Source organism: Rhinoraja longicauda, chromosome 21, assembly GCF_053455715.1.
Source record: "Rhinoraja longicauda isolate Sanriku21f chromosome 21, sRhiLon1.1, whole genome shotgun sequence".
Classification (NCBI taxonomy): domain Eukaryota; kingdom Metazoa; phylum Chordata; class Chondrichthyes; order Rajiformes; family Arhynchobatidae; genus Rhinoraja; species Rhinoraja longicauda.
Window position 1 is genome coordinate 16,355,921 of NC_135973.1, and position 12,272 is coordinate 16,368,192.

General features: G+C 43.7%; 1 protein-coding gene across 2 annotated transcripts in view; it reads right to left on the bottom strand.

The window, feature by feature from the left end:
- ints1 (integrator complex subunit 1) overlaps positions 1-12,272 on the bottom strand; it is a 101,845-nt gene that overhangs the window by 45,179 nt on the left and 44,394 nt on the right. For both annotated transcript variants that reach the window (XM_078417829.1, XM_078417831.1), the window contains exons 26-28: positions 10,573-10,684; positions 7,606-7,764; positions 3,774-3,920 (exon numbers count right to left, since the gene is read on the bottom strand). In XM_078417829.1, the coding sequence (XP_078273955.1) occupies positions 3,774-3,920; positions 7,606-7,764; positions 10,573-10,684 (418 nt within the window). The remainder of the gene's footprint in view (positions 1-3,773; positions 3,921-7,605; positions 7,765-10,572; positions 10,685-12,272) is intronic.

The following is a 12,272-nucleotide window of genomic DNA, read 5'->3' on the forward strand; positions in this document are numbered from 1 at the left end:
ATATGATAAGTTTTACTCTACAAATAAATCTAAATCTAAATCTAAAAATTGAGAGGGAGAAGGGAAAATCGGAAGTGTCAGTATTACAGTATAGCAAAGGGGATTACAGAGGCATGAGGCAGGAGCTGGCCAGAATTGACTGGAAGGCCCTAGCAGGGAAGACGGTGGAACAGCAATGGCAGGTATTCCTGGGAATAATGCAGAAGTTGCAGGATCAATTTATCCCAAAGAGGAGGAAAGATTCTAAGGGGAGTAAGAGGCACCCGTGGCTGACAAGGAAAGTCAAGGACAGCATAAAAATAAAAGGGAAGAAGTACAACATAGCAAAGAAGAGTGGGAAGCCAGAGGATTGGGACTCTTTTAAAGAGCAACAGAAGATAACTAAAAAAGGCAATACGGGGAGAAAAGATGAGGTATGAGGGTAAGCTAGCCAACAATATAAAGGATGATAGTAAAAGCTTTTTTAGGTTTGTCAAGAGGAGAAAAATAGTCAAGGCAAATGTGGGTCCCTTAAAGACAGAAGCAGGGGAATTTATTATGGGGGACAAGGAAATGGCAGATGGGTTGAACCAGTACTTTGGATCTGTCTTCACTAAGGAAGATACAAACAATCTCCCAGATGTTCTAGTGGCCAGAGATCCTAGTGTGACAGAGGAACTGAAGGAAATCCACATTAGGCAGGAAATGGTGTTGGGTAGACTGATGGGACTGAAGGCTGATAAATCCTCAGGGCCTGATGGTTTGCATCACAGGGTACTTAGGGAGGTGGCTCTAGAAATTGTGGAAGCATTGGTGATCATTTTCCAATGTTCTATAGATTCAGGATCAGTTCCTGTGGATTGGAGGGTAGCTAATGTTATCCCACTTTTTAAGAAAGGAGGGAGAGAGAAAACGGGAAATTATAGACCAGTTAGTCTGACATCAGTGGTGGGGAAGATGCTGGAGTCAATTATAAAAGAAGAAATTGCAGAGCATTTGGATAGCAGTAACAGGATCGTTCCGAGTCAGCATGGATTTACGAAGGGGAAATCATGCTTGACTAATCTTCTGGAATTTTTTGAGGATGTAACTAGGAAAATTGACAGGGGAGAACCGGTGGATGTGGTGTACCTCGACTTTCAGAAAGCCTTCGACAAGGTCCCATTAGTGGGCAAAATTAGAGCACATGGTATTGGAGGTAGGGTACTGACATGGATAGAAAATTGGTTGACAGACAAAAAACAAAGAGTGGGGATAAATGGGTCCCTTTCAGAATGGCAGGTAGTGACTAGTGGGGTACCGCAAGGCTCGGTGCTGGGACCGCAGCTATTTACAATATACATTAATGACTTGGATGAAGGGATTAAAAGTACCATTAGCAAATTTGCAGATGATACAAAGCTGGGTGGTAGTGTGAACTGTGAGGAAGATGCTATGAGGTTGCAGGGTGACTTGGACAGGTTGTGTGAGTGGGCGGATGCATGGCAGATGCAGTTTAATGTGGATAAGTGTGAGGTTATCCACCTTGGTGGAAAGAATAGGAAGGCAGATTATTATCTGAATGGCGACAAGATAGGGAAAGGGGACGTACAACGAGATCTAGGTGTCCTAGTGCATCAGTCACTGAAAGGAAGCATGCAGGTACAGCAGGCAGTGAAGAAAGCCAATGGAATGTTGGCTTTCATAACAAGAGGAGTTGAGTATACGAGCAAAGAGGTCCTTCTTCAGTTGTACAGGGCCCTAGTGAGACCGCACCTGGAGTACTGTGTGCAGTTTTGGTCTCCAAATTTGAGGAAGGATATTCTTGCTATTGAGGGCGTGCAGCGTAGGTTTACTAGGTTAATTCCCGGAATGGCGGGATTGTCATATATTGAAAGACTGGAGCGACTAGGCTTGTATACACTGGAATTTAGAAGGATGAGAGGGGATCTTATCGAAACATATAAGATTATTAAGGGGTTGGACACGTTAGAGGCAGGAAACATGTTCCCAATGTTGGGGGAGTCCAGAACAAGGGGCCACAGTTTAAGAATAAGGAGTAGGCCATTTAGAACAGATGAGGAAAAACTTTTTCAGTCAGAGAGTTGTAAATCTGTGGAATTCTCTGCCTCAGAAGACAGTGGAGGCCAATTCTCTGAATGCATTCAAGAGAGAGCTAGATAGAGCTCTTAAGGATAGCGGAGTATGGGGAGAAGGCAGGAACAGGGTTACTGATTGAGAATGATCAGCCATGATCATATTGAATGGTGGTGCTGGCTCGAAGGGCCGAATGGCCTACTCCTGCACCTATTGTCTATTGAACCCTGGTGGATAAATGTCTCCGCTGTCATTGGGAGAGACAAGATTAGGCCTTGGCTCGGTGCACTGTGTTCCTACCTGAGCCAGGAGGTCATGGGTTCAATCCCACCTCCCAAATGAGCACAAAATCCAGGCCAACACTGTGATGTAGTACTTCACTTCTAGGAAGTTGAGCCACTAGACCAAGGCCTCCTTTGCCCTCTGAGGAAGTCAACAATCTCATAACCACTATTTGAAAAGGAATGTTGACCCAGCCAATGTTTATGCTTCAACCAACATCACATAAGCAAACTATCAATAACTCATGGTTGTTTGTCATAGCTTGCTATGTGTAAACAGCTGTTGGTGCACTGGATGCAGACGCCGGAACCCCAAAATAAATTGCCGGGAATACACAGCAGTTTAAGCAACATTTTTGGTTCACTGCAGCTGAAAACAACTTTTTTAGTTTAGTTTAGTGATACACTGCGGAAACAGGCCCTTCAGCCCACCGAGTCTGCACTGACCAATGATAGTTTTATCCTACACACTAGGGACAATTTACAGAAGCCAATTAACCTACAAACCTGCACATCTTTCGAATCTGGAAGGAAACCGGCACACCTGCAGAAAATCTGGTCAACCTGTGTGCGGTCTGTGAAATTAATGATAATACCTCTTATGTTTACATCCAAATCGTTAATGCATATTGCAATCGCAGTCACAGGGGAATGTACAAATCCCGTACAGACAGCACCTGTACCAAGATCAAAGTCGGATCTCTGGCGCTGTAAGGCAGCTACTCTACTATTGCTCCACTGTGCTGCCCCCATTGTTTTTTTTACTTTTCCTAATTCTGATGAAAGGACATCAACCTGAAAATTTGACTTTTTTAAAATCTCTCTCTCTGATGCTGCCTGGCGTGCTGAGTATTTCCAGCATTTTCAGAATTGTTTTTGCTCTGGATTCCATCTAACAGCCAGCATTGGACAGACTTGGATTGTTTTCTCTGGAACGCTGAAGGATGCGGGGAGACTTGATGGAAGTAGAGTCAGAACCTTTTTTCCCAGGATCTAAACATCAAATACTAAAGGGCATAAATTTAAGATAAGAGGGCCAAAGTTTAAAGGAGATGTGCAGGGGAGGTTTTTTTTTCACACAGAGGGTGGTGAGTGCCTGGAACCTACTGCCGGGGGTGGCAGTTGAAGGAGATATGATAGTGTCATTTTAGAGATTTGTAGATAGGCATATGGATATGCAGGGGATGGAGGGATCTGGATTATGTCAAGCAGGTAAACGATGGTCTTGGCATTATATTAGGCACAGACATTGTGGTTCCGAAGGACTTGTTCTTGTGCTGTACTGTTCTATTCACCAAACATCTATGAAGTTTGCTCTCCTGTCGACGACGTGTGTGGAACTTGCCCCCATCCATCATCCATCACTCTGACAGACAGACCCGGATCAGAAGACAGTACTAAAAGATTCTCACCCATTATTGTTACCAAAACACCTACTTTTGTCCATTATATTCTGTTCGAGTGTCTGCGGATCGTGAGACACGGCCTGATCCAGGTATTGCAGGAGTTTGCTCATGCTGGACACTGGGATTCCGAAGGACTGGACAAACAGGATCAGCTGCTGCGGCTCCAAATCTTGGAGAGCTGCGAGACAGAAAAAGGAAATGAGGACATAGCTGCCTTGCACGCCGTTCAGAGCTCAGTGCAAACCCTTCCCACTTCAGTACCTGGTCCTGCGAGACAACAACAGGAAATAACAACTGGATCACATTTCTCCTGTTCTAGCTCGTCTTTCCTTGTCCCACAAAAGCAGATTACAATTCCCTCTTCTTCCCATCTCGCTCTGACATAATCCAATGTTTTAAAAACATGAGCTTAACATACCTAACGATTACTGCTCGCTTTATCTGCAGTTTTTTTCACTGGTTCATTCCACCAATGATGAAGTCAAGCAATAGAGACAAACCCACCTCCAGTACCATAATTAAAAAATAAACACCTGGAAGGGATTACAAGATTGCAATTTAATTCACAAAGTACCAGATGACACCATAAAGCCTGACAGTGAACCTCAAGTGGTTTATTAGAACTGTCAACTTAACACCAAGGCTTGAAATCACTCCAGGACATCTAATTATGTAAGTAATCAACTTCCGAACGTGGCTTTATTCAGCTATTATTGAGCATCCGTTTCTGTCAGGGAGCTCCATGTTGCTGACTTGCTGTGACTCAGATTAACCACCGAGACAGAACAATAACAGAAATACAACACTTTCTAAACCTTTATCTACATGTAAACCAGCAAAGAAACCAGTTCAAAGAAAATATTCTGAAAGTATATTGATAGTAAACCTGTCGCAGTTCTCTGGTGGTTTCATGGAAAGACCACAAAGACCAAGATGGCCCCAAATGAAACCCATGGGTTTCCCAACCTCCCAGTCCCCATCATCTGACTGGGTGGTCTTATTCTATCATGTCTCTAGGCTATAGGTCAGACAACCTTGCTTTTCACATTTCTAAACAAGGAAAGAAAATCAGCAAAAGATACAAAGTGCTGGAGTAACTCATCGGGTCAGGCAGCATATCTGTCAGGACAGGGAAAAGCGTGGCAAGTAATAGGTGGGTGCAGGTGAGGTGGGGTTCAGATAGGCAAATGGTTGGACAAAGGCCAGAAATGAAAAGACAGGTGTGAGACAAAAGGATTGAAGCGTTGCAAATTGTAAAGCTAGGAGAAGTAATTATAGGTGCAAGTCCAGGAGGGGCACAGGGAAGCTTGTTGGTAGCTACCGAAAGTTGGAGAATTTAATGTTCATACATTTGGGGTTGTAAACCACCCCGGCGGAATAGTAGGATCTTTTCCTCCAGTTTGAGCGTGGCCTCACTCTGGCGATGCAGGAAGCCAGGTCAGAACGGTAATGGGAAGAGGAGTTAAAATGAGTAGCAGCCGGGAGATCCAGTTGGCTTTGGCGGACCGAGTGCAAGTGTTCAGCAAAATGGTGGCTGACTCTCAGCTTGGTCTTGCTGAGGTACAGGAAGCCACATCAAGAACACCAGCTGCAGTCGATGATGTTAAAGGAGGTGTACGTGAACCACTATCTCAATTGGAAAGACTGCTGGGATACCTGGATGGAGGTGAGGGAGGAGTTAGAGGGTCAGGTGTAACACCTCCTACGGTTGCAGGGGAACGTGCCTGGTGGATGGTTTTGATATGAAGGGATGTGAACCAAGGAGTTCCGGAGGAAGCAGTCTCTGCGGAAGGCGGAGGAAAGGACTAGGGATGGGAAGGTGCGATTGCTGGTAGGATCACTTTGGAGGTGACAGAAATTCCTTCCCACCCTAACAGCCCCCTCCCAAGGTACATTCACCTGCAACAACTTGGTGCACAGGGTCGCCGGCATTGCCAGAGTGAGGCCATGTGCAAACTGGAGGAACAGCACCTCGTATTCCATGTAGGTAGCTTACAACCCAATGGTATGAACACACAATTCTCCAATTTTAAGTAACCACAAGCACCCCCACTTTTCTTTCTCTTCCCCCCTCCTTCTCCCCGTGCCCTCCCTAGAGTCGCATCGATTCTCTCTCCTCCCCTCCACCTACATTCCCTCCTCTAGCTTCACAATTTGTAACTTTTCAATCTGTTTAGTTCTGTTTAATTTATCATTATCACGTGTCTGAGGTACAGTGAAAAGCTTTTGTTGCATAGTATCTTGTCAAAGAAGACTATACATGATTACAATCAAGCCGTCCAGTGTACAAATAAGGATAAAGGGTACAACATTTAGTGCAAGATAAAGTCTGATTAAAGATAGTTAAAAGGTTTCCAATGAGGAAGATGAGGTCAGGACCACATTCCAGCTGGTAAGAGGATGGTTCAGTTGCCTGATGACAGCTGGGAAGAAACTGTCCCTGAATCTGGAGCATGCGTTTTCAAACCTCTGTGCTTCTTGCTTGGTGGGGGAGAGGAGAAGGAGCGACTGGGGCTGAGATTGATCCTCGATTATGCTGGTGCCTTGCCAAGACAGCTCAGTGTGTAATGGAGTCAATGGAAGGGATGTTGGTTTGCATGATGGTCTGGACTGTGTCCATAACTATGCAATTTCTTGTGGTCTCAGATGGAGCTGTTCCCAATTCATGCTGTGATGCATCCCAATAAAATGATTTCTACACCGCATCTGTAGAACTTGGTGAGGGTTGTTGGGGACATGCCGAACTTCCAAAACGTTCTAATGAAGGAGAGGCTTTGGTGTGCTTTTTTGCTGGTGATATTTATTCCTAATAACTTGAGGTTTTCGACCATTCCTACTTCAGCGCCGCCAATGTATGCACTGCTTCACTTCCTAAAGTAAATCACAATCTTCTTTGTCTTGCTGACATTGAGAGAGAGGTTGGTGTGTCATACCTTCTGTAGTTTCATCTCTGGCCTTTGTCCAACCCCAACCATCTGCCTAGAAAAAGCCCCTTTTACCTGTATCCACCTATTACTTGCCAGTTTTTTTCCCTCCCCTTCCTCTCTTCCAGTTTTCTTCCCCCTCCCTACAATCAGTCTGAAGCAGGGTCCTGTTCCAAACCTCACCTATCCATGTTCTCCAAAGATGCTGCCTGATCTGCTTATTTACTTCAGCACTTTGTGGGGGGGTTTTTAAACCTGCATTTGCAGTTCCTTGTTTTTTAAATCAACAACCAGCACTGTCATACTGGAGTGTCTCAAAAGCCTGCCAATTTAAACATCCTTTTGGAAAGAACAATAAATGTGGACATCAAGGACTAGACTCAGCTGCAATTCCTCGTGTTGTCAGAAAGGTATCTTAGTCGGGAACGTGGGGAGACAAGTTAATATACTACAAGGTAGTTAGCGTCCAACTTCTAAGCAGTAGCAGTAGAACAATCTCTGAAAGAATGTAACCTTTTGTAGAAAAAGGTACAAAACAAATCTCAATAATCTCATGTTGTTATGCCCTTCATAACGGACTCAAGTTTTGATTTCTTGTCTTGTAGTGTTCAGTGGGGTCAACAGAATCACAGCCACACACATCACCATCGGGCATCTATCATGCTCGAAATCAGCTTGATCCAATCCTCTTGTTAAAATCATTTGTGACCTCATTGCTCCATGTCACTGCAGCCACTTTCATTACACCTAATATCAAGGAGACTCTTCTTTAGTCTGGGTGAATTTGGAGCCAAAATTTTAAAAGGTGACTCACCAGAATAAAAGCAGTATCAAGTGCAAACAGTCTGAACTCGTACAACATGAAAGATTATTTTACCCAGTAAAATATAGAGGATGGTGTCAACTTGGATCTCAGTGTAAAGAAGTGTATTTACTCACCTGCATCCACCAATCGAGATACTTCTGAGCGAATCATGCGGAGTTTCAGCCAGTCAGGGAGAAGCAGTGCTTCTTCTGAAGTGTCGACTAGGAATGCCGTCGGGAGAGGCTTCTTGTCCGGAAACCACACGTCGAGAAGATGGTAGAAATCACTGTCACCTGAAAACACACAATTCAAAAACGATTACATACCAGCAACATTTGTAAGGTTTTCAAGAGAGATTTCTGGAAAAAGATATCAAGAAAATGCTTACACTGAGGAGGAACTTGGCACAGTGAGCTGAAGTATCATGTCACTGGCATAAAGATTCAATGTTACATGGAGTTTGAGAGCAAGCAGCATCACTCTACAGACATTAACAGCAGAACACACTCTCTCATATTTCAGGCACTCTTTCTACATGTGTTGGTCAGATGAATTTATTCTTAAGACATAGCAAGACCCCAACTTATAGCCCCATTTGTCTTTGAGATGGTGGACCACCTCCGGAAACTGCTTAAGTTCACGTGGCAAAACAACAGAGTTCTTTGGGAGATCGAGGATATGGGGCTGTTCACTAATGATGGGTCAATGATAAAATGCAATGGCAAGATGATGTAGGACTCAGGAGGAAAACTTGCAGGTAATGTTCTCATGTGCTCGTCATCCTTCTCCATCTCAGCAGTACAGTTTCAGGTTTAGAGGATACTAATGAAGTAGCATTGACAAGTTGGTGCAGTACATCTAGTAAATTACACAAATTGCAGTCACTTTGTACAAATAATGGAGGAAGTAATTTTTTTTTAACCTGCTGGGTGTTGTCTCAATAATACAAACACTCAACCCCGGAGGACATAGAAGATGGCACAGGCAATCAATGGAAATGCTCCTACACTAAACCACATTCTTGTGATGCAATGCTACAAGTGGCCTTCTCTCTCAGCCATGAATAAATGGCCTTGTCATACAGACACTTTAGTGCCGCACCACACTCTTTAATGTGGGCACATACAGCATGTGATCAACCCACATAGCCTTCTACTTGTCATGGTGAGGTGTTTGGGAAAAGAGTACATTCTATTATTTATAACCAATCTCAAAATCACCTCAAGTCAGCTACAACAAGGATCAAAGTACGCTTTCCAAAACTCTCCACCAACTGCAGAACAGGATTCTCATTACATTGCCCACACTTTCCATTTTCGTGTTATCCAAGAGAAGTTACTAACTGTGTCAAACTGTGAACAACTTTCCAGAACCAATTCTCGCTGCTTCAGAACGAATGGGGACTGACTTCCCGAAATGCCTTTGTGACAAGAGAGGAGAAACTAGCTCAGGTTGAATATGAAGCCAGTGGTAAGAGGTGAACAAGATGAGAACCAATTAGCACTGCGGATCATCAGATGTTCACCATCACAATCTATGTTCAAGGTCCAGCAAGGGCCATCACTCTACCATCAGATAGAGCTAAGTGATTTCACAATCAATGAATCAGATTAAGTCCTATCACATCTCGTCTTGAATTCGTGGTGGACAATTAAACAGCCAATGGATCAGATTAAGTCCTATCACATCTCGTCTTGAATTCGTGGTGGACAATTAAACAGCCAATGGATGCAGAGACTTCAAGAACATAACATCCTCAAAGATGACAGGGGCATGTTGTCAGTGCTAAAGAATAGCACAAATTGAGATGTTTTGCGACAGGTGGACGATCCATCTCTCTTCACCTTAGATTCTTGCCTTCACTGGAGCCAGCCTCCAGCCAATTTATTTCCACTCCATTTGATATCATGAAATAGCTGGTGCAGAAAAGGCAATGGGAACAGAAAACCTCCTACTATAGTACTGAAGGCCTGCACCCCAGAACCGGTCACTGCTCCAGTACAGTTACAGCCTGGCATCGAGCCAACAGTGTGGAACATTACTCAGCTAAGTCATGTTCACAAAATCAGGAAAAATCTAACTTAGCTAGCTACTATCAGTTTACTCAATCATCAGCAGAGTGACAGAAGCTGTCATAGACAATGTTGGCAAAAAGCGGTTGCTCGTCAATAACCTACTCCCAGGACCACTCAGCTCCAAACCGCATCACAGCCTTGTTGTAACCATGGTGCAAAGAGCTAAATTCCAGAGGTGAGAATGACTGCCTTTGACATCAAAGCAGAATTTGAAATGGGGTAGCATCAACAGTGGCAAGACTGCAACCAATGGGCAACAATGGAGAGTCACTGCAGTGACTAGAATCATTCCTTGCACAGAGGAAGATGGTTGTGATTATAGGGGGTCAGCCCTTACAACTTTGCAGGAATTCCTCAGGGCAGTATTTCAGACCTGACCATCTTCAGCTGCTTTATTAATGACCTCCCTGCCACCACAAGGTAATTGAAGGACTTTAGTGTGCATATCCAACCATCCCCGCAGTCAACAGTTCAGGCAGATAATGCGATTAGGAAGACCTATGGGAAAAAATTATAATAGGAGGTAGGTTCTGATAAAACTATACAAATCATCATAGACCGCAACTGGAGCACTGTGTGTAGATCTGATTGCCACGTTATAAGAAAGATATCATGGTGCTGGACATGGTGAAAAGGAGATTCACTATAATGTGGCCTGGGACATTAATGTTTCAGTTAAGAGAGACTGGATGTGCTGTGTTTGTTTTCCTTTCAGTGAAGGCTGAGGGGGACATGGGTACATTGAAGGGTACATTGAAGGGTTCAAAACTATGAGGGGCATGGACAGGGACATGAATTTTTTTTTTCCTTCTAACATAACAGTTTTAAGACTAAGGCATTGAGTGCTTAAGTAACAGAGTAAATTCCCTACGATATCGGTCAGACCACTCATTGCAGCATGCACCTGCAATGTTAATTATTTTAGCATTAACCTACCCACCTGCACCATCCCAACTTACACACTCAGGGATTTTTTTTTAAAGCACAACTGTTTAAATATCCCGCATCCTACTCCCACGTTTATACCTTGAGGCGGACCCAACGTCAGAAGAATGACCATGGCGTGAACTACCAGAATATGCATTGTAGCTGTCTCCCCAGTGGTCCAACGCAGGAAAACCTGGTCCTGGGACTCAGACTGTGGATCAGAAAAAAAGACAAAACAGTTAGTTCTCCCTGTAGCAGTCACATTCTGTGTACTTCCTGTGGCAACTGAGGAAACACAATCTGCCACAGGCAACGATGGTCCAATTCTATATTGCTATCATTGAGTCCGTCCTCGCCTTCTCCATCATGGTCTGGTTTGGCTCAGCCACCAAGCACGACATCCGGAGGCTGCAACGGATCGTTCGATCAGCTGAGAAGGTTGTTGGCTGCAACCTTCCCCCCATTGACGAACTGTGCACTGCAAGGGCCAGGAAGCAAGCGGGCAAGATCATCTCTGACCCCTCTCACCCTGGCCACAAAATCTTTGAAGCACTTCCCTCTGGAAGGCGACTCCGGACTGTCAAAGCAGCCTCAGCCAGATATAAAAACAGCTTTTTTTCCACGTGTAGTTGTTCTACTCAATAACCAAAGTCTGTAGTCTCTTTTTTGCTCTGATTTATTTTCACCCACATGTTTAGACCGTAATGTTGTGTCCTTATTGTTTTGATGTGTTTATGCTTTATTCTTAATTGTTAACTGTATGTTTGTGCTGTCATTTGTGAGCAGAGCACCAAGGCACATTCCTTGTATATGCACATACTTGGCCAATAAACCTATTCATTCATTCATTCATTCATTCATTCATTCATTCATTCATTCATTCATTCATTCATTCATTCTTAAATAAAGTTCTATGTAAGATTCTAAGCATTCATCTTAGCAATAACTTTCTAAACAGAATTAGAAATTTTTTGAAGAGTTGTTGGGAAGGGGGAACAGAACAAATTGCTTAGCCTTTGAAAAAAACACACGAGCAGTCGACAAGATAGCTTTCTCTGTGCAAAAAGATTGAATGAGAATTTTTAGAGATGGTACGACCTCACCACTGACTGACCCATTTAATCTTTCTCATAGGACATTCAATTTATAGAAAGGCACATTAAAATACGAGGACTTCTGCGCCTCTTTGAAAGAAATTAAGAACATAGGAAGCAGGAGCAGGCTACTGCACCCCTTGAGCCTGCTCCATCATTCAACAACATTACGACTGATGTTCTGCAACACCACTATCTTCACGCTCTATCTCTACCACTGCGAATGCCTGGATTAAATCTGCACAGTGCCACAGCAAGAAGAGCAGCTCCAGCAACATGGGTTCAATCCTGACCTTTAATGTTACCGGTGTAGACTTTTCACTTTCCCCCTCACATCTCAAACATGTGCAAGTAGGTTAACTGGCCGCTGTACATTGCTACTAGTGCATAGGTGGATGGTGGAACATGGGGGAAATTAATAGGAAAGTGGAAATAATAAAATGGGAACAGTGCAGGATTTACTGTAAATGGGCCTTTATGGTCAGCATGGATTTGATGGGCGGAAAGGCCTATTTCCAAGCTGTGTAATTATAATATTAAACATCTCTACTTTAAAGAAAACAATTACAGCTTTGGTTTGAGATTTCCTTCATTGATACGAATCCCCCATTTTCTCACTTAAACTCTGATTGAGATTCTTCACATGAATAATGGACTATAAGGAGAATGGAGATGTGGCATGACACCAGGACACCCAATTGACAA